This window comes from Ochotona curzoniae, unplaced genomic scaffold, assembly GCF_017591425.1.
Source record: "Ochotona curzoniae isolate NIBS_2020 unplaced genomic scaffold, NIBS_Ocur_1.0 contig_3432, whole genome shotgun sequence".
Lineage (NCBI taxonomy): Eukaryota > Metazoa > Chordata > Mammalia > Lagomorpha > Ochotonidae > Ochotona > Ochotona curzoniae.
Genome location: NW_024465859.1, coordinates 118,191 through 140,047, shown reverse-complemented (window position 1 = coordinate 140,047; position 21,857 = coordinate 118,191). Strand labels below are relative to the sequence as shown.

Genomic DNA, 21,857 nt, shown 5'->3' with positions numbered 1-21,857 from the left:
TTAGCTCTGAGTTCTCTTCACGAGTATAGCAACCTACGTCTTAGAGTTCCAGTGCTCCCAGATATGGCTCATGATTCACTTTCAGGTACATTCACGATGACTTCCAGGGACATCAGTGTGGTGGGGACCTGGTGAAACAAGTTTTGATACAAAATTCTGCGTTCTTGATCCCATCCCTGCTGTTTGACCAGAAAGTATATTCTCCACAAGTGTATTCCTTGGTGTCTAAGGGAATTGGCAACGAAAACAACCCAAGAGATATTGTTCTCCTAGAGCCTCCCAGCTGGCGTGAGGGGGAACAAAACTCAGGGCTTTGGTCACAGGCTATTTTCAGCTGCTGATAGCAGTTGTGTTACTCATGTCTCATTCACCCTCTCTCCTCAGGCCCCCTCCTGCCCTTCCCTCTCCAAGCCAAGGCTGATGACAGCCTCCATATATTTAAAGAGGACAAGAGCCCCTCTCAACTCAGTTGAGCTCGTAGAGGCCGTACAGGCAGGTAAGTGGAAAGAAGCAGGAATCGGGTCTGGGGGACATGCTGGTTGGGTGGTAGACTGGACGGAAAAAGGGTTCTAGAGAGGGAGAATCTGATTTCCATTCCAGTTACTACCATACACCTAGGTTGTATGCAAGGAGACTCAAGTCATACTTAGTTCTGGTGTGGAACTGGCACTTGTTAAATTTTTTTCTAAAAAAGATGATTAATATTTGGGGGGCTCAATAGAAAATGACAAAAGAATGAGTAAAAGATAATTTTTGGTCTAAAATTACTTTCATGGTGGTATAATATTTCTTGTTGTCTTAGTTGGGAGATAGCTGGAAAGTAGAAGAAAATACTCGAAAAGTTCGCTGAAGCAATAGTTGACAAACCTGCCTTCTACTGCTGAGACTACCACATACTAGTAGAGAAGTGACTCTGAGAAAGTTCCTGCCTCTTAGCTCTTCAGTCTTTTCTGCAAAGATCAGTCAACATGTGGTGACATTTTTCTAAACTGGAAAGGAGTGGATGGTTACACAGATGTTGTAATAGATGCAACATCATGAAGATAGCATTGCTCAAATTAGGAGGAACTGTACTATTCAGAAGGTGTGGGTGAGATTGTATACCCCAAAGATATTCAGCAACAGAGTTTCTTTGAGTTATTCAGAGTTAACTAAGCTTGGACTAAAAAAAAAAATTGGTAGGATTTCCTTAAAAATCCATTCAAAGCTCTATTTAATGATAGGTTCATTCCCAGTTGGGTTTGGGGTAAATTCCAGTATATCCTGTAGCTTTCAGATATTTCTTAAATATCTCAGTGATTATCAAATGAACACAGGATTGAGATAGAGAAGGTATTTTAAGTAATGATCTGACTGCAAATGCTGCTAAAAGATCAAAGCTGCCACCTCTAATTTTTGCTCTGTCCCTGAACCAGGGTGGTGACTCTTCCAAGTGGGAGGAGCCAGATGACCAGTCCAAGGAAACTTGTCTCTCTGTGATCCAATTTAATGCACATTAATGTATATGTATTAGCCATCAGCTGTGTTGGTCCAGGGTGAGGTAGGGGGTTAAACTCTTTTGGGTGAGGTAGGCATGAATAGCGAGAAGGACCAGGAAATGGGGTGGTTTGCATCCTCAGCCTATGGTGAGGACTGAGTCTCAATTGTGTGTTCATAGACTTTATCACAATGTATGTGAAACAGACCTTTAACCCCCCCCCAAATATCTTCTGGCTTGGTTTTGACTCCATTCCAAACAACTCAGTTACTTGTGCTTGTTGGAAATGAGTCCTAGTTTTTGGGCAGGAGATGCAGAACCAGGCACAGGCATTCTAGAGAGCCAGAGGAAATGGGGGAGGAGAGGGGAGTGGGGGGAAGGATGGGAATGGGTGGGGAAAGTGAGGAGCAGCATTCAAAATGGCAAGTAGCCAAAAATCCTCTTGGAGGAAATGGATGTAGAAGCTTGTAGAATACATATTAGGGAACCCTTGGAACTCAGAAGGAAAAAGTAGCCACAGTACAGGCTGAGTTCTGATCCCAGTTCTGAATACTCCTTAACTTCTTTGAGTATGATTTGGACACCTGTTCCAAAGGGATTTGTGAGGACTGAAAGAGATAATGGGGAGAAATGGGCCTGGAAAATTTAATACGACTATTAAAATATGCAAGACCTTTGAGAAAAGGCATTGGGTTATACTCAATGGTTTGTGCAATGGTTTCTTGCTATACAGGGTGAGGCTAAAAGTCCAAAGTGAATAATGAGCTGGTCAGGAGTTAGAAGATTAATTTGTTTTACAAGCAATAGGACACAAGAGTAGGAACATGATACCCAGGAAATACTACTCCTGGAGGACTTCCAGTTACTAGCCTGGAGCTCAGATGTCTGGAAATACTGCATCAAGGGGCGGGCTTCATAGTCGAAGAGAAATGTGATGCTGGGAAATGTGAAAAACTACAATTATTCACACTGGAGAAGGAAAACAGAACAGTGAACAATAACAGTCTTGATTCCTACAGGCAATAGAAGCTTTTTGAGAGCATCACTATGCATCTTGTCCTGGGAAAGAGTTGACCATGACTCAGTAATTTCTTACCATTCCTGCAAGTGCAAAACAAGTGTTAGTTTATTTAATTGGCACAAAAGTCCTATAAAAAGTCATCCTTCAGAGGAAAAAACTGAAGTTGGAAGCAGCACAGTTATCACTAGGGTCACAAGTCTAGAAGGTGGCTGAGCCAAGAGGTAAACTGGGGTACCACGTGATCTATAAAAATAAAGCATGAAGCTCAAAATAGAACAAAGGACAAGTTTCCGAAGGTACAAGTTGGCCACACTTCAGACATTTCAGAAAAAGCATTAAATGATCACGTGGTAGAGCCTCAATTTAACAGGTGTGTCTATCCTGTCTGAATTTTAAAGTCATGAGAGCCAACACTGGAGTCTATTTACTTACGGGGAGTAAGCAGGCTACAGCTCTCAGACTTTACATAAGGGCCCCCTGTTGCGAACTTCATTTTTATACATGGGTGGAGAAGCTTAGGAAGAAGCAATTGGCCTTGGCCAGGAGTTGGAGGACATGACCTCCCCTGATCCTCACAGGTTACTTGTAAGGCTACTTCTTTTTCAAGCCCAGATGCTCAGCAAGAAGAGCCTGCCTAATCAGGACTGCCAAAGAGAGAAGTCCTGATTCCAAGGTTTAGGGCCTTGTCTCACATGTAGTCAGTATCACCAGGCACCCTAATCCAACCCAACTCCCTTGTGGACCTCATTTCTTGGGTGTGGCCCTTTCTCTCCAAAAGTTGAGGAACAGAGCTGGTTCATAGGCTGAAGCAACCCACCAGGAATAAAGAGCTGGGAGAAATTAGCTTGTTCTAAAAAACACGTTTGAAATTTAGGGGAAAAATAACAATAACAATAGAGGCAACTAAATTATTAAATACCCTCTGTATATTAAGCATTGGAATTTTGTATCTTAGCTATTGTTATTTCATTCAAGTTTAAAATAGGATTTGTAGACTAATCTTCTCATCCTGTCTCTACATGCGCACAGATACTGGGCTTAGGCAATTGAGCAACTTGTCTTAAGTGTAGAGGAGCTAATGCACTAGCCTGCAAAGAAATGGATGGATTATAACTATGAATAGTAGCTAACATTAAAGTAAAAATGCAATTTTGGGATCAGAGAGATGTAAATTCTGATCTTCCCATGTGAAGTTTAACAGGAAGTGTCTAGGGCAACTGATGTGATGACAAGCTCCATTTCTATCATTTGAAAAATATTTGTATTAAGAGCACTTGCCTTGGAAGGGTTGTTGTGAAGATAAAATGAGATTTGCCACAGTGTCTGGCTCAAGGGCTTAGCTCCAGGCATGTGAGCTTCAATTATGTGAGCACCAGGATTATGTCAGTAATGGTTAGAATACTCATTGAGACCCCATGTACGGGTTCCTATGTCCAGAACCCTTACCTAAGCTCATGTCAACCACTGCATTCACTATGTGGAGTCTGCATTTTTTAGAATGATTGAGATGAAAACACTGTTGTGATGTTGCATGAGGTCTGTAAGCAAAGTTATGGCTTACGATTTCCTCCCAGGTATTTCTGTGGGCCCCCTACAAAGAAAGAAAGAAACTTTCTGTTTTATGTATTCTACCCCCTTGTGCCCTGAGAAGAAGAAAAAGGAAGAGAAGGAGGATGAAAAAAAAAAAAAGAGAGAAAGGAGAAATAGAAGAAACAAAGGAAAGAAGGGAGAGAAAATGAAAGGATTTATACTAAATTGGGAAGAACATACTGCCAAAGATTTGTATTTTGGCTATTTTAAATATTTGGATGAGGGTCAGCATGATGGTTTAATTGACTAATCCTCTGCCTGCAACTGTAGGCATCTGATATGGGCACCAGTTCATGTCCTGGCTGCTCCACTTCCCATCCAGCTCCCTGCTTCTGACCTGGGAAAGCAGCAGAGGATGGCCCAAGGCTTTGGGACCCTGCACCCGTGTGGGATACCCCGAAGAAGTTCCTGAATCCTGGCTTCGGATGGGCTCAGCTTTCGCCATTGTGGCTTCTTGGGGAGTTAAGTGGTGGATAGAAGATCTTTCTGACTCCCCTTCTCTGTAAATCTGCCTTTCCAATAGAAATAAATAAATCTTTAAAAAGACAAGCTTTTGGATTAATGTGGGAACATTCAGAACCATGGTAGAGCTAATTAACTGTATTTTTCAGACAGTATTCTTCAGTTCAGAGATTTGACTGTACTTGAACTGATTTGCATTTTTACCTACAGTGAGATTGAAAAGACTATTACCCTCTTTTTAGAGAGGATACTCAAATTTATATGGAGAATAGTTTGCTCAGATCACACAGCTTTGAAGAGATAAGAAGAAACTAAAAATCCCAACTTCCTGTGTCTGACCCAACAATTTTCACACCCACCATAGCACATTCCTAGTGTAAAATCTCCCTTACCACTACTCCTTAAGAGGTCTACATGGAGTGGTCAGTCTCCCTCTCTCTTTCTCTCTCTCTCTTTCTCTCTTTCTCTGATTGACCTAAATCTGGGGTTCCATCTCTCCCAAGTGACATGGTGAGGTCCTATGTTATAGTCCAGCCTCAAAGATTCCAGCTCATTTCCTGCTTCTATCCTATCTCACAACTTGCCTGTCACAACACAGGCATCTCATGGATCAGTCCAGAGAGTATTGCCATGTGGTGTGATGCAGATGGTGACCCAGGTGATAAATGGGGTTAAGTGATGGGTAAATCTAAATTTGGAGTCCCCACCTTCACTGGCCCTTGCTAGTACCAGGCAACGTTGATAAACAAATGGCCCATCTCTTGGGACCTTGCCAGGGCAAACTTGCATTCCCAGCCTGGCTAGAGGAGTGTTGAGACACAGGAATTCCAGGGTAATCCAGGAGGCAGAAAAGGTTATGTAAGGAAGCCAAGACCTAAATGCACTTTCAATCATAGTGACTTAATTAGCACAATGGTGCTATTTGAACAATCTGAAATCAAATGGATATGAAAGGTGCGTCTTCAGAAAGCTTTACAAAACCAGTTTAAATTGATCATATTTCCATAACCTTTGCAGTAGTCTTAGGAGACACTATTGTTACCAGTTTTTGTTTATACAAGTTGAAGGTCATATAGCTAAGATTAGAATTCAAGTCTTGGGATTCAAGGTATATTAGATACCCCCTGCCTTGGCCTTGTATTTGAAGAAGGGATGTTTTCTGTGTTTAGCTTCCACAATTACATTCCTAGCTTTAGAAATAGAACTGAGCATCTGTTAATAGAGTACTTAAGAATTTCTATTTTGAATTTCCTGTTTTGATATATGTATGTCAGATATTTATGATCGCTTAAAAACAACTTGTGCTAAAATACATTAGCTTGTGAAGATGGTAATTCTGTAATCTTGCCTGCATTTAAAAAGTATCTTGTGTTGGCATTGCTGGGAAAAATACATACCCTCCCTAAGACATTCCCATCTCCTATTAACCTATAGAACCTGACAATGAAAGCTCCACTGAAGATTTCAAATGAGAACTTTGACCTAGGGTAGTTTTCATTGAAAATTTTCACATCATAAGTTTCAGTAGTCTCACTGTCACACTCTTGGATGAAATCTGTTACATTTCACCTGTACTTCATGTTATTTTGAAACTCATGATCAAAATGGATATCTGCAGAATTAGGTGATGCCACCCTTATTTAGAAAATGTATTATCTGTAATGAGAGAGTGATGGATCATAGAAAAAGAAGCTAAGAAATAGCACTACGTTTCTACTTTTTATGTGACTCCTTGGTTGTAAATGAGGCAGTCATGCAACCTTAAACATCTATTCCAACACTCACATTCTAGAGTTTAAATTGATTCTAAAGTAAACAGCATGAGCTCTTTGGGGAAAAATATCAAGGTTTCTATGCCTATGTGTTCTTTTCTGTGCTTGCAATGTCCTTACTCCTTTTATCCACATGGTGAACTCCTAGGTACCCTTTAAAACCTGAGTCTTTTGTGACTCCAAAGACTGATGGCTTTTATTCCAGTTTAAATGGGGCTAGTCATTCTCACACTGAAGTTGCCTTGGCACTTCTTTGAAGACTGTTCTGTGGTTCAAAGAATTCAGGTCCCTGCTTTACTATAATGGGGGCTTCTCAATGACAAGGCACACACATTTCTTATTTTTATGTTCCCTCACCCTTAATTCCTGAGACACAATAAGTAGAGAATGTATGATAAGTGAATGAATAACCAATGAATGTGGGCTATCAACACATCCAACTCAAAAATTCATGACGCTTACCAGTATAATAAATATCTTAAACTGTAGAAGTCAATTCACTCAATATTTTCTTCAAGAAATATTTTCTGGGGCCAGGCATGATGGTTCTGTGGCTAAATCCTTTTCTTGCAAGTGCTAGGATCCCACAGAGGCGCCAGTTCATGTCCTGGCGGCCCCACTTCCTATTCAGCTCCCTGCTTGTGGCCTGGGAAAGCACTGGAAGACGACCCAAAGCCTTGGGACCCTGTGCCTGTGTGGGAGACCTGGAGGAAGTTCCTGGCTCCTGGATTTAGATCTGCTCAGTTCCATTTGGAATGCCATTGCAGGCATTTGGGGAATGAATGTGTGGATGGAAGATCTTTTTCTCTGTCTCTCCTTCTCTCAGTAGATCTGCCTTTTATGCTAAAAATAAATTTTAAAAAAATTTCTGAAATTTTACTGATTAAAAAAACTGGCTTCCATGAGAGAAGAGAGTAGCATGTTCCTGACCAACCTTATAGATCTGGCAGTTTTTCTAAGCAAGAAAAGCTCTTTGTGAGTATATTTAGGTAGGAACATTTCTATCAGCTCCAGTATCAGGTTCAGTGGTCTGTTTGCTATTTACTTTCTGTTTCTTAGCAAAAACTGTTTTGAGATGAGACTGGATTACAACTAGAGCAGTTGGCCCAAGAGGGCTTAGAGTTAATCGTCAACTATTCCAAGGTGACTGGCTTCCCAGAAGAGAAGATGATCAGAAGCAGCCACTTGGAATGTCCTGATAGTAAGTGCTTGGTGTCACTGACAATAATGACACAGCAGCCTTCTTCAGAAACCACAGTATCCTACTGTAAAATTCAGCATTCTTGGGTGGTTGACAGGATTTCAGAAATTTTATTGAATATTCATGGTTTATTTCAGGTCTTCTTTGGGAAAACAGGAAATCTGAACACACACAGAAAGAAACACACACAGAAAGAAAATTTTCATTTTTAATCCTCTTCTTTGATGACTATCCCTGAAGTATAATCCTGTGTGGAGGGGATGGTGATAGCCCTAGGCTGTGCTGGCAGTTCCTTGCTGTAGTTCCTTACTGTAGAATAGAGAAGGACATATAAGTACTGTCATCTGGTTCCTGTCTATTATGAATGCTGTCAAGTCCCCTCCTGAACATCATGCCATTTGGTTTTCTAAACAATGGCAAGGAGAAGTACTAGTGTTTTTGTTGAATAGGTGGGAAAACAAATGCCAAGAGAAGTTATGTAGTTTATTTTGATACATGGAGCAAGTTGAAGGTAACTCTGAAAGTGGATGGCAGGGTTTTAGTCTAGACCTGGTATAGTACCAATATACACCTATTGCCTAGGTATAGATACTTTTAAACAGACATGCATGGCATAAGGAACAAATCTGAATAGGAGATTTTTATATATCATATAGCTGTTATCTACAAGGTAAGCGAAGGTGTTGTTATCCAGACTAATCTTTTAGCACAAGCATCTCCATTGCCTGAAATCATCCAGAAAAGCAAAATATTCTGCCTTTTCAAGATTTCTAAACCAGAATCTGTACCTAACAAGAGTTGAGGTGATTCCAGGAGCATTAAGCTAGATAAGAAGACAACACCATTTGATAAGCAATGCCTTCTTTTGATGGAATAATTTTTTAAACCTAATATGGAAAATAATTATATAAGCTAGTCACCAAAAAGACAAATAGCGTGTTTCCCTAATTTGCAGCTAAAATACAGAGTACAAAAAATATAATCTGAATTAGTGAAAATTTTGAGATTTAATTATTGCTTAAAGCCTTATCTATATGCTCTTCAAGGAGGGTTGCACCTGTGATTATGAACTGCAAGTATGTCATTGTAATAATTTTTAAAAAGTAAAGTAGAGAGCAGGGCAATTAGAAGTATGGGTGGCAGAGAGGGTAGAGTGGGAAGTATCATACACTTCTAAATCTGTATGTGTAAAACACATGAAATTTGCTCGCGGTACATAAATAAGAAAAGGATAGAAAAAGCTCAGATGGAAAATTAACTATACTTAATATTTGTACTTGTATATACATAAAATTATCCCACCCATTCCTTCTAACAGTCCTTTGGAACATATAACAGCAATGCAATTGAAATGTCACAAAAGAGGAAATGGAGTCCCAAAGTGGTACCTGAGTGTCTGAGCTTACTTAGTAACTCACTTGGGTATGATAGCTCACTGATGAGTGAATGAGTGAGTGAGTGAACTACCAAACTGGTTGGAGTCTGTTCTTCAGATCACTGTATTGCTACAAATTCATCCATTCGTGGACTATTTAAATTTATAGTATTTTCTTTACATCCTGTTAGACTTGACCTTGGTCAAACGTCTCCAAGATGCCAAACTTGGGTGGAGGAGCGAAATGTGGAGCCTGTGAGAAGACTGTCTACCACGCGGAGGAAATTCAGTGCAATGGAAGGAGTTTCCACAAGACCTGCTTCCACTGCAGTGAGTTGGGGGAGCATCATAGGTGGGGATGAGGACTCAGCACCACAGGAGATTTTGAGGTTCACATTTAATCAGAGATACTGCTGCCAGTGCTTCTCTGGCTGTACTCTAGCAGTTGGGAGTAGAGCTAGGGAGACTTCGTAGATGTAAACTGTTTGAGTCCCACGGAAGAAGTGATACTCTATCGAGTACCTTTTTTATATCATCTGCCCGGCTCAGAGGCCATTCCCCTGCTGCCTCAAATCAGGGCAAGCTGGTTTGTCACTGCACTCTCTGCTGAAAGGCGTGACCTAGTGGCGACATTTACAAAGTGTGACTTGGCTGAGAGGAGACGCCAGCACTTATCTGGAGCCAGGGTGGATTTGGCTCCCACTGCTTCCCTAACTAGCCAGCTGTCCCCAAAGCCAGCTGTGGCTGATCTTTCCTAAGAGAGGTCCTATGTCAGGCAGGGAAAAATGTGCCAGTTCTGACAGAGTCAGAAAGAATTGTGCATAGAGCCTGTGAATTTTTACCATCCCTGCCCAACATTTATTCACAAATGTCAAAACTGAGATTACCATCTTTCATCTCTAAGCCCAGGTTGTGTGCATTTGTAGCACAGCCTGGAATAGAACCTGTATGTTCAGACTCCCATGTCAGTGAGTGCTCTTTATCATAACTTCATTGGGCAGGGTTTCCTAATAGCCAGCTCCCTTTGGAGAAAAATTGGTTGTGGCTTTGAAATGGCAATTTCGTTTTTAACCTCTAGCATGTCTGGGTTAGGGGCCAGCTTTGCTCGATATTTTGCCTTCTTCCTTCCTGCCTAATCCCTCATCCCGCCTTCTTCCTTCCTGCCTAGTCCTTCATCCCGCCTTCTTCCTTCCTGCCTAGTTCCTCACCCCATCTGATTTTACCCCTACACCACCACAGCCCAGTGGCTGGAAGCCATACACACAAAATGGTTTCAAAGAGAATATCAAAATCTGAACTCCATCTATTAGTCAGAGAGGCACTGCAGCCTTAGGCCACCAGAAATAGTCTTGTCTTACCAGCTGCAGGAGTTTTCATTAACCCTTACTTCCCATAGCTAACATTAACACTGGAGAACTAGGCAGTGGTGAGGTGGGAGAGGCATTGCTCTGAGCGATTGGCTTGATGAACTTACCAATACTTAAATTTTAATTATGTGTAATTATCTTCAAGTAATCTTATACATACCTCAGATTCATCATTATTACAATGATCTAGAATTAATTGCTCAAGATAATTCATTCCATAACTCTCTGGCTTTTGTCCAAATATGGCCAGCATTCTTTAGAAAGAGCCCAAGTGAGGAATAGTGGGAAGACCACAAACTGGATTTAAAAAGGTCTAGGGGTTGAATTTGACCTCTGTCATGTACTAACTGCACAACATACAAATCATTTCACCGTGGTGAGACTCAATTTCTCCATCTAGAAATTGGAGATGAGCCTTCCTATTGCATAGGCAATACAAGGAGGAAATTATGTCTGGATCTGGAAGTTTAGCCTTCTAGGTTTTCATTATCTTTTGATTAACTTTGATCACTGAGAGGAGACAGGAAATGGTAAGGAAGTTTTCATGGTATAGGATTGTCTTGTCTTTCCTAGTAAGCAGGAAGAGACCCTGCTCAATAGAGCCATGGCTTGAGGCATTTGAGCATTTGCTACATCCCTTTAATATTTGATTAGAGCTTGCAGGTGAGATAGAGACAAAATGAAATTTCTACATTATCTATATTTCTATATTTCTTCTATATTATACTTCTATATTTCTATATTATAATAGTACAATTTCTATATTATTATCATATGAATTATTCTTCCTTCAGGCGTCCCTGAACTTCCTGGAAATACAGTTGAGAAAGGCAAGGTCTGCCTCAGCTTGCCTCCTGTCCCAAGCTCCCCTGACTTCTAGACAAATCTCCATAGTTAGCTTCCACACAAATCCTCTACACAAACACTGTCTAAAAGAAAAACAAGGGAAGCCATATGTATAACTTTGAAGTTTCTTGTGACCATAGTTTTAAAGGCATGAAAGTAAGAAGTGACATTAATTGTAAAGCATTTTACTTAAACCAATGTATCCAAAATCTTATAATTTTAAAGTATAATCAATATATGAATTATTAATGGGATGTGTTATATTTCTTTGGTGTCTGCACTGTTGGAAATCAGGAGCACATTTTGCCCTTGTAGTACTCCTGGCACTAGTGGGTTGGTATTGGTTAGGAGTTACAGGATCCAAGGCCAACTATGGATCTGCAAACTATTCTCACTGGGGAGATATCACTGATTTTCACCGGAACATGTATTCATTTACTCATTCATTTACTCACTCGTCTAATTAAGAAATTGTTTATAGGAGATGAACTGGCCCAGGTGTTGTGTGTTCTAGGGATACTAACCTCAAATAGCCTTGTCCTTAAGGAACTCCAAGTGGAGACCTTCACCAGGCTTGTAAGCAGTTCTTTCAGAGGGTGGTAATGGGCAGCACTGGGAGGCAGACGCCGCACAGATCTTCAGTGCTGCAATGTCTAGCATCGTCCCCACTGAAATCACGCTTTGCAAAGGAGATGGCCCTTGTGTTCAAAGCTTCCTGCAGTCTCTCACACTGCAGGGCATTCATGCAATCAGTTCGCTCCATAAAACTTTTTTTTCACAAAAATGTTTTAACACAGAAAATATTGACAGAACAGTTGAACTAACTCTCATATCCCTACCTCCTCAGCCCCACAACCATCACCCCTGACCTATTCTACCTCTTATACAACTTTATCTTCCTTCTCCACTTTGCATTTTAACATATTTCCTCTGTGGTATTTTAATAACAAAACACCATTTGAAGAAAGTATATTAGCCCCAACAATATGGGACTAGTTGTTAAAAGAGACAAATAAATGTCCGTGTATTATTCTGGAATAATAATAACAACAAAACAATAATAATAATGATATAACTTCACCAGCACTGTCATCAGAAGTCCTAAACATCATTATTGTAAAGCAAACAGCAAATATTAAGTTGTGGAAATCCTATGCATTTTTTTGAAGTTGCCCTAATTTATGCAGTTATTTCATGTTAAGTTACAACTTTCATGGGACAGCCTTCCATTTAGGTACAGAATAGGGCTGTGTCCCAAATGGTGCAAATGGAAGTGGAAGCGGAAGTGAGCTGCAATGGAATGCTGGTTCTCTTGTCTTCAAAATGGATGATGAGGAAGAGGCTGATGTGGAAGTTGTGGTAAAGGAACAACAAATAATTGTTCCCTGATTTTGTGTGAAATTGGGAAGAAGTAGCATTTTTAAATATTAAATAGCATAAGAAGACCTAACACTTTCATCTACTCCTTTACAGTTCTTCCATAAAAGAGATCTACTAATCTCTTTGGAAAAGTGGGGGATAGATGTTTTTGCATTTGGGGGTATTTGTTTTAGATAATAATATACACTGGCTAGGGTACTTGAACCGCAGCAGCCTAGGGAGTCCACGAGCCAAGACTGCCCCCTTGGCTGTCTCCCTTTTTAAAACTTGACACAAATTAGGGCCCAGAACGGTGGTCTAGTGGCTAAAGTCCTCGCCTTGAACATGCCAGGATCCCGTGTGGGAGACCTGGAGGAGGTTCCTGGCTCCTGGCTCTGGGTTGGCACAGCACCGGCCATTGCAGTCACTTGGGGAGGGAATCATCAGACAGAAGATCTTCCTCTCTGTCTCTCCTCGTCTCTGTATATCCAACTTTGTAATAAAAATATATAAATCTTTATATATATATAAATAATATATGTATATTTATATATATTAAAAATATATATATTTATATATATATATAAAACTTGACACAAATTAGCTTCAGTGGCATTGTCTGTAATTACCACAGTGCTCTACAAAAACCATGATGAGCAGAAACTGCCCAGTCTTGATTCCTATGCTGATGAAGTATGCCCCTCTCTTGCCTCATCAGCTCTTTGTCCTGGCCACCTCAGAACTGCTTTGGGATCTGTGCCTCAAGACAGATGAACTGGTTAAGAAAGCTGTGTTCTTGAGCCAGAGGCTCCATGTGCTGATCTCGGCCCAGGCACAGTGTTGTGGGTACAGGTTTGGGAGAATGATCTCAGCCTCATCTCCTTGCTTTCTTTTCCCTGACAGTGGCCTGCAGGAAGGCTCTCGACAGCACCACAGTGGCAGCTCATGAGTCGGAGATATACTGTAAGGTCTGCTATGGGCGCAGGTATGGGCCCAAGGGGATTGGGTATGGACAAGGAGCTGGCTGCCTCAGCACAGACACAGGCGAGCACCTCGGCCTCCAGTTCCAACAGTGAGTAAATGCCTGCTTCCTCCCTCCCTGCTAGTCTCTGATTATACGGACAGTTCATTTTGTTCCCATAGCAACATTTTGTGGAAGGGGGAGAATGGACTCTATTGTTGACTTTTCAACAATGGAAATCCTCAAAGTGACCAAGCATTAACAACGTGCTATCTCTCCAAAGACTCTCTTTAAATTATCTGCCTTTCTAAAGGCCAATTACTTTTACATCATGGCTCTTGGTTTGCATGTCAAGAGAAAACCTGGAATATACAGATGTTCCATTGTTTGACCCTTGAAAAACTACACGGTGTCTCTTTTCTTCTCCTTTGAGAGTTTCCGTGTAAATCACATAAATATGGCAGTGAGGTGATGGCCATTCTCTGTGCGCTTGTCAAGAATACATTTTTCCCTTGGGTTTTAAAATGACTAATGTCTTTCTTGCAAAAGGGATGGGTCTGCAGGGATGAGCTGAGCCTAAGCAGCAAACAACAAATTACAGCCATTCTGTGGGTTTTGCCCAGCTGCTTGTTGCCAATGAAGAGCCAGGGTTCCTCCATCACTTGCCCAGGGAAGCTGTGATATCACATTGGTCACCTTCATCTGCTCCCCCGGTGCCCACAATCTTGATGACCACATTGACCTTTAGCCTGGAACTGAGAATAGATAATTTGACCAGCATTGACTGCAGCTAGCATCCAGCCAGCTCATTCCAAGATGTGCTTCTGTAATGGGACTAGCCAGGAAGCCAAGCCCCACTGAGGAAGTGTCCCCTGCAAGGCATCCCCCAGGGAGAAATCAGATCATCTTGGAGTCTTGTCCCTTCAGGAGAGAGTAACCCAAGGCACAAGCTGGAAACGTGGAAGGACACGTGATCAGTTAGCGTCTGGAGAGAATTTGTCCCTGATAATTTCTTTTTTTTTTATATGCTTTTTTTTTTTTATGTTTTCCATATTGTTACCTTCATGTTTAAAAGGGGGGTATTAAGGGAGAAGGCCCACCCAATTTCCCACCCTCCCCAAGTCCCGGGTGTAGGGCATGCTCTGAGGTTCTTGCTCAAGTGGTTTTGATATTGGAACAGTTATGAATCGCTGTCAATCTTGCCACTCCAAGCACTATGAGGTCTTTGAAAAATCCACTGATTGACATAGTCCATCATAGCTGAGATGGTTGGTTGACCCGTTCTGTCTTCTCTCTTTTCTTCGTTAGGGTTCTGAGTCCAGCATTTAGATTAGGAAGATCTCCAAAGAAACTTCTTGTATGTGCTAACAAGTACAGGGCCAGGCACCGTCCATCGCTCCAATCAGCTGGTGGTTGTAATTGCTGGGTTGGTTCTGTTTTCACTCCCGAAATCCACTGGAACCAATGGGTGTTGCGGTCCAGCCTGGTTCTGCCCTGCACATACTTGGCCCTCACCTAAACCAGTGGGAGCTGCAGCCTAGTTGGAGCGACCCACAATAACCCCCACCAGGACCGCCCCTACCCTGGTTTGCCAGTAAGTGTAGCAGTAATCCAGTCTGTCCCACAACCCATTCCACCCCAGCCGCTGTTTAGTTTTATGTCCTCCCGTGGAAGTGGTAACCCAAGAGGGATGAGCCCACTATTACCCTCCCAGGCCTCTCCCACTCCCAGATTCCAGTTGATGCTGCCCAAACAAACCTCGCCCACTTTAATTCTGTTTGCACCAGTAGGAATAATCCGCCCAGCCCGGCTTTTCCCTGATCTAGTCCACATGAAGCGCACAGGTGTGGTAGCCCTGCCTAGTCTGGTCTGCCCCCATCCCAGCCCATGCTCTCCTGCGGAAGTAGCTATCCTGCAAAGGAACCCTCCCTTATTCCCCTGCTGGCTCTGCCTACTTCCTTTCTTGTTCTCAGGCTGGTTGGATGCTGCGGTCCCCTCTGGTACAGGCAACCTCACCTCGGCATTCCATATTGTGCACTAGTCTTTGTTGCGACCGAACCTGGGTCGACCCACACTGGTGCCTGGATTTGCCAGTGGATGACGTGGACAGATTCAGCCTGGTCTTGCCCCCATGTCTGCCAAGTGTATGCCAGTGGGTAGCTTTCCATGGCCTTTTCTGGGCTGTTTCCTATCATGTTTCTTGCGCTGACCTGCCGGGTCTGTGTCCTGCCAGAGGAGTTGCCCAGGCTCCTCCATCAGAACCTCTCCCAATGCCAGGTTACACGCTTACCAGTGGGTCCATGAGCCAACCCTACTCAGACCACCTCCTGTCATAGCAGGAACTGTGGCTTTTCCTGACTGGCCTTCCACCCAATCTGGTTCTTGCTGTTGGATGTTCCAGCCCAGCCATGGTTTGTCCATACCTACGTATGGCTCACACATGGCTCAGTAGGGGTTTGAGACCTTGCCTAGTCTATCACACATCTGCCCTGGTCCTCCAGAACACCATGGGGAGTCGGGGTCCAGCCCGGTTCGGTGCATCCGATCCCAGTCCACACTTGTACCAAGGGAGACTACAACTGTATCCAGATCAGAACGCAGCCCCCCTTCCAGGCCACGCGCCTCTTTGTGGGAACCTCAGCCCAGCTAGGGTTGTCCCCTTTGCTCCCCAATTGGGTCTGTTCCCAGCCATAGATCACTCGCATGCCAGTGGTGGCTCTGACTCAGCTTGGCACAGCTCCTCACCCGTCCCGACCTCTGCCTTAGACTGTGGCTTCGTGTCCCTGGCTCCCGCAGACCAGTAGGTACAAGAGCCTAGCTTGGAATGACCTTTGCTCCCTCATGGTTTCTAGTTTTACTTGTGGGCTAAGGTTTGCTCATTCGTACCAGATCTACTCTGTTCCCTACCAGTTGACACATTAGCCAGCCGTTGGAGCTACTTTTGCAGGACAAGCCCCAAGCCCAGGCTTCTGCATGGACTGGTATTTGGTGCCCAGCATTATTAGTGATTACAAGTTTTACAAAAGAAGAGTTACTGCCTGTTTCAGGTCCGAGAATCACAATGGGTTCAACCTGGAGCTAATTAAGCAGCGACTCAAAGAACCAAATACCCAGAGCTCCCCAGCCGGGTGGCCAGCAGGTGGAGTCTGGCACCAATGGCACACTGGCCGCCCGGGAACAGCTCACCATGTGCCCATGGCGGCCGTCCGGGATCCAGGCATGAGACACCCCGTCCTGAGACCCACCAGCTGCCGGGAGGCTGCTGGAGGTTTAAATTCCCAGGCCCAAGGTCGTGCCCCTCCCAAATCCCCTTCACCGCCCAATGAGGGCGGCGGGTGGGTGCTGGACCTGCCCAGTCCCAGAGGCCTCCCCCCTTGGTCTACTCACCCCAAAGGAAGCAGCCTCTGGAACCCAGCAGGCCCGGGAACGGCTCACCATGTTCCCATGGCGGCCGTCTGGGATCCAGGCATGAGACACCCCGTCCTGAGACCCACACCGTCCATGATAATTTCTGTGATCCCTGCCAGAGGCTTAGCTTAAACAAACAACAAAGATAATACCAACTGCATTCTCTAAACTCACCATTTAGGGTCTCCTTGTGATACAACCCAAAGAGAAACAGCAGTATGTCGACACAGGGCTTCATTCTAGCCTTAACAACCGTGAGCTGCCTAGCTTAGGGCAGGTATCATCTTGTTCTCCAGCCAGCCCTCCCTATTTTCTAGGATCAGTGGCTCAAGTGATGTAAGATACAAGGAAAAACCAAAATGTACAAGTATAAACATAAATTATAAATGCATATTAAAAGCTCAAGGCTACTTTTGTGCTTCCATTTTGGATACTATTGTCATGAGGACAGGTGACCTGTAATGAAGGTGACAGCTTGAATTGTGGTAAGAGTTACACTAGCTCATTGGATTGTGGCTTCTCAGGAGTTGATTAGCACTAACAGTCAAGATCTCATTTTACCCTGTAATTTGCACAAATCCATTTCAGAAAACAAACTGGTGGATGTCAATAAAGATCAGAGAAAACCAAATAAGCAAGCACAGCAATAGTGATACAGCAATAAAGATGATAATGCCAGAGGACATGTTTGGAACACTTGCTAAGTGTTAACATGGAAAGTAAAGATTTCAACCTGCTACAGCTCCTATTTATCTTCCTTACTGCACGTTGAGCAGGCTCTGTTCTTGGTGCTTTGCATTTGCCACTCAATGCTCTCACAACTCTGAGAAAGGCACTTTCTCACAGGAAACTGTACTTTCCAAATACGCAGGCTGAAAGAGAAGTGAAGTAGCCCACTCAAGGTCACACAATTCATGTTGATCACCAACAGTAATCTATATTTCATTTGCTTCTCTGTTTATACCAGGTCCCCAAAGGCAGCTCGCTCAGCAACAACTAGCAACCCTTCTAAGTTCACTGCAAAGTTTGGAGAGTCAGAAAAGTGCCCTCGATGCGGGAAGTCAGTTTATGCTGCTGAGAAAGTGATGGGAGGTGGCAAGGTGAGGCCTTCTGTATGACACAAACAGATTCATTCATATTTACCACCGCCAGTTGCAAGATGAGGGAACTGTGGGTGGGGGTGGACTGGACCCCGTCTTTGGCCCTAGCCCCCAGAATCACTTTAGAAATCACATACTACTACTTTTCTGGGTGATTACTCTCATGCATTAGTGCTTTGGAAAAGCTAGAACTTGGTGCAGTTCAAGTCAACCAGTGTTAACTACTAATGGAAGGCAGCCAGTTCAAAACTCTGTAGACACAAAGAGGCATGTGCCCCTGCCCTGTAATGTTTGTAATCCTTACAGAAAGGTCTCAGTCCTGAGACCCTGTCACTGCTATGTAACTCAGCCTGTTGCTGCCATCACCACTGACCATATGACAATTGTCTCACAGCAGTTGAAAATCAACAGTACAAACATCCTGTCTCTGAAAAGTCATCAAATGTATGAGACTGAGATGTATACTTATTCTGTAAGCTCTGGTTTCAGATCCAAAGCTAGGCTGTTCACCAAAGGAAAGGAAGGGATGCATATACCCAGAGAGAAAGTCATGTTGAAAAAAATCATGCTGCTGGGCCCAGCACGGTGGCGCAAGTGGTTAAGTCCTCGCCCGGGATCCCATATGGGCGCCGGTTCTAATCCCAAGGCTTTGGGAACCTGCACCCACGTGGGAGACCCGGAGGAGGCTCTTGGCTTCGGATCGGCATAGTATCGACCCGTTGCGCTCACTTGGGGAGTGAATCATCGGACAGAAGATCTTCCTCTCTGTCTCTCCTCTCTGTATATCTACCTTTCCAATAAAAAATAATAAAAATAAATCTTTAAAAGAAAAAAGAAAAAAATCATGCTGATTCTACATGAGGGAGAGAAGGGCCACAGAAGGGTCTACTTCAAATATAAGGGCAGGGTCTGCACCCAACACCACAGATATGCAGACATCTGAGCTCCTCCAGGTCCTACTTGATACATACAGATGTACATGAGGAAAAAGGTCTTTTGACAATCCAATTTATGCGGTTTTGTAGGCAGAATTAAATGGATTCAAGCAAGGTTACGTTATCTCATTATCTAGATAACTGCTTTACTTTTTTCCTTCTTTAATCTTATATTCAATATAAACCTTGCCCACTGATCCAAGCTCAAATCATTTTCTGCTATTTGTTCCTTGGGTCATTTTGGCTAGGCAAAGTCCATTCCCACTTAGTCTGTCTTGAAGGACTGCTTGTATAAGTCACCAAACTAAATCCATTTTTAGAGCTTTGAGGACTGGTGCCTGAGGCAAATCACAGGAAAAGTTAGGGATAGTTTAAAGTGGCAGTTGGTATACTGCTGGCTAGGGCCCTAGACATGGGAACAGAATATGTCACCCACCTCACAATAACATGCAACCCCTTTGTGCCCTCAGCCTTGGCACAAGACCTGTTTCCGCTGCGCCATCTGTGGGAAGAGTCTGGAGTCCACGAATGTCACTGACAAAGATGGGGAGCTTTATTGCAAAGGTGAGTGGTCTCAAAGACTTTATGTGTCCTGGGAGCATACACAGAGGCTTATCTGTGTCTGCTGGAAGCATGGCTTTTCAGCCATATTGGGTGTTTGAGATGGATAGCAAGATCACCTAAGGGAAAAGAATTTTCTTCGCCCATTTGTGGTTCTTGTTAGTAGAGCACCTGGTAGGACCTGGATACTAACTGGTTCTGGGCAGTGGGACACCTGGGCAGAGTTAGAAAGACAGAAACCAATGAGGCCTGGACAAATAGCATCAGAGTCTCTTCTAAAATCTAAGCATCCTTTGTCCACCTAAATGGCAGTTGGGGACACTTTGTGTGGGAAGAACTCATGTTTGACCACATGATACTTTAAGACATACCTACTTCACTCCTCCCTCCCTGCCCCCTTCTTTCTCACGCCATTTCTATTTCTGATACTGTATTTCTAATATTGTACATCACTTAGTGATCACATGAAAAGAACTGGTTTTCTTCTTTGTCCTCATAGCTGCGCCTTTACCTGCCTCCCTACTCTGTCTTTTGAAGGACTGGTGAGGATTAGCTCTTTCCTGACACTGCAAAAGAAAGGGATGCACTAGGTTTAGGGCAGTGCCCTTTCTGCCTCAGAGCTTCTCATGTTCTGTTGCTCATCATTGCCTAATGAAGGTTTCACAAGAATCTCTAAATGTGTACAGAAGGAGCATAGGGAGGAAAATAAAGGAGGTTAAGTGGGAGGAGATTATCAGGCAAAGCTTCTCCCACACCGAGACAGGATGGGAACTGACCCACTCTCTCGGCAGGTGATTGCCTTCTCCTGACAATAGAAAAGCCAAGTGTTCCCAGCATTCAGTAGACCATAAAGCTATTGCATGCTGCTGTGGCTAGCAGGAAGATCAACATGTAAAAAACAAGTGCATTTCAAAATGAAAGAAAAAGTAAACTATAGCAGAGGAACAGTCACAATGCAGTAGTCTATGAAGAAAGTAACCAGCATGGGTGAATGGGAAAGGTTCCTTAGAAGACATCATTCTTCTGGGGCTTAAAGAGCAAGTGTAGGTTTGGGAGAGCCATTCTAGGAAAGACACCTAAACTTGGACATCACAGTTCCCTCTAGGAATGGCAAATATGTAATATGTTTGTAAGGTAGCGAACAGGAGAAAGCAGGGGCTAGGGCTGGGGCTGGCAAAGTAGTTGGGATTATGTCAACTATCTGTGACTACAATAAATAGCAAAGAAGTGTGAGCAACTTTTATTAGGAAATGAAAGAGCAGAATGGTTCAATTCATTTCAAAGTTAATGTGGGTATAAATTTATCACAAGGATACCTATAGCAGGACAGACACAAGGACTTGAAGTGGTAATGTTAACTCAGTTGTTCTTTCTCCTCCTGTCTGTTTCTCATGCAGTTTGCTATGCGAAAAACTTCGGCCCCACAGGCATTGGGTTTGGAGGTCTCACACAGCAGGTGGAAAAGAAAGAGTGAAAAGGTGCCCCATTTCCCATGTTTGGCTCCAGCCTGAAGCATTTGCCAAGCAACCCTGCACAGAAAGGAGTCTTTCTCTAAACAACCTCTCAATTGTGGCTGGATGGGGTTTATCTTCAGAAGCCGTAATGATCCTCTTTGGAAGAAAATTATTTTAAATTTAATCTGCAACCAAGTGGTTTGTTATTTACAGTTTTTGAGTTAGGAAAGGCAATAAACAAATGATCGATGGTACCTTATATGTTTCTGGATCGTTTTTATTTTTTGGATAGAGGGAAATTCTCATAAAACACAGAGCTACTTGAAAAATTAGCTGCAGAGAATATGATGAAATTGGACATCAACTGGGAAAGGAGTGAAAAGGAAGAAACAATTGTCAGAGGAAGAGTCTTTGGAAACCATCAGCTGAGTGTGCCTCTGCTAACCAAGAAGAAAACAGGATTGGAATGGGACAGAGAACATGATAGAAATTTCAAAAAGGAAAATAAAAATGAGTAAAATCCAACTAATCTTTAGGCACTCTCTTCCACACAAACAGCAATTATACTCAAAGATCTGAAGTTTTCCAAATATGCATAGGAACCTCATTCCGTTACAATTTTTAATACTATTTTTTTATGAGTATACCTGGCTTTTCTGTAAGATGAAAAACTCTCCATCTTCACTTCCTAACTCCTTAGCCTAGCGAGCTCCCGTTAATCAAGTCACAGGTCAGATGTTATCTCTTCAAAGTTGTTTCTCAAATACCTGGGCACAATTAATCCGCTTCTGTGTATCCATGACTGACATATAAGTAGAACAGTACTTGCCTCACAGCATTAGAATTTTGAACCTCCATTTGCCACCTGGTTAAAATGAGGCATGCTTGCATTCAGTGTCCAACAAATAGTAGGCATTAATAAACATCTGAGTGAATGATGTGAAAAAAAATATGTAAACCAGACTAAT

At 42.9% G+C, this 21,857-nt stretch overlaps 1 protein-coding gene across 1 annotated transcript; it reads left to right on the top strand.

Moving 5' to 3' along the window:
• The first annotated feature begins 384 nt into the window (after nt 1–384).
• On the top strand, nt 385–21,148 carry CSRP3 (cysteine and glycine rich protein 3). Its single transcript, XM_040980275.1, has 6 exons — nt 385–496; nt 9,090–9,228; nt 13,374–13,542; nt 17,807–17,939; nt 19,345–19,438; nt 20,833–21,148. The coding sequence occupies exons 2-6, from the start codon at nt 9,117–9,119 to the stop codon at nt 20,907–20,909; spliced, it is 585 nt and encodes a 194-aa protein (XP_040836209.1). The 5' UTR covers nt 385–496; nt 9,090–9,116; the 3' UTR covers nt 20,910–21,148.
• Nucleotides 21,149–21,857: the final 709 nt, after the last annotated feature.

Bases quoted from the DNA above. Each gene is read 5' to 3' on its own strand.
- CSRP3 (XM_040980275.1), top strand. From the start codon at position 9,117: ATGCCAAACTTGGGTGGAGGAGCGAAATGTGGAGCCTGTGAGAAGACT. The intron at 17,940-19,344 runs GTGAGGCCTTCT...TTGTGCCCTCAG, and splicing joins AAGTGATGGGAGGTGGCAAG to CCTTGGCACAAGACCTGTTT. The intron at 19,439-20,832 runs GTGAGTGGTCTC...TTTCTCATGCAG, and splicing joins TGGGGAGCTTTATTGCAAAG to TTTGCTATGCGAAAAACTTC.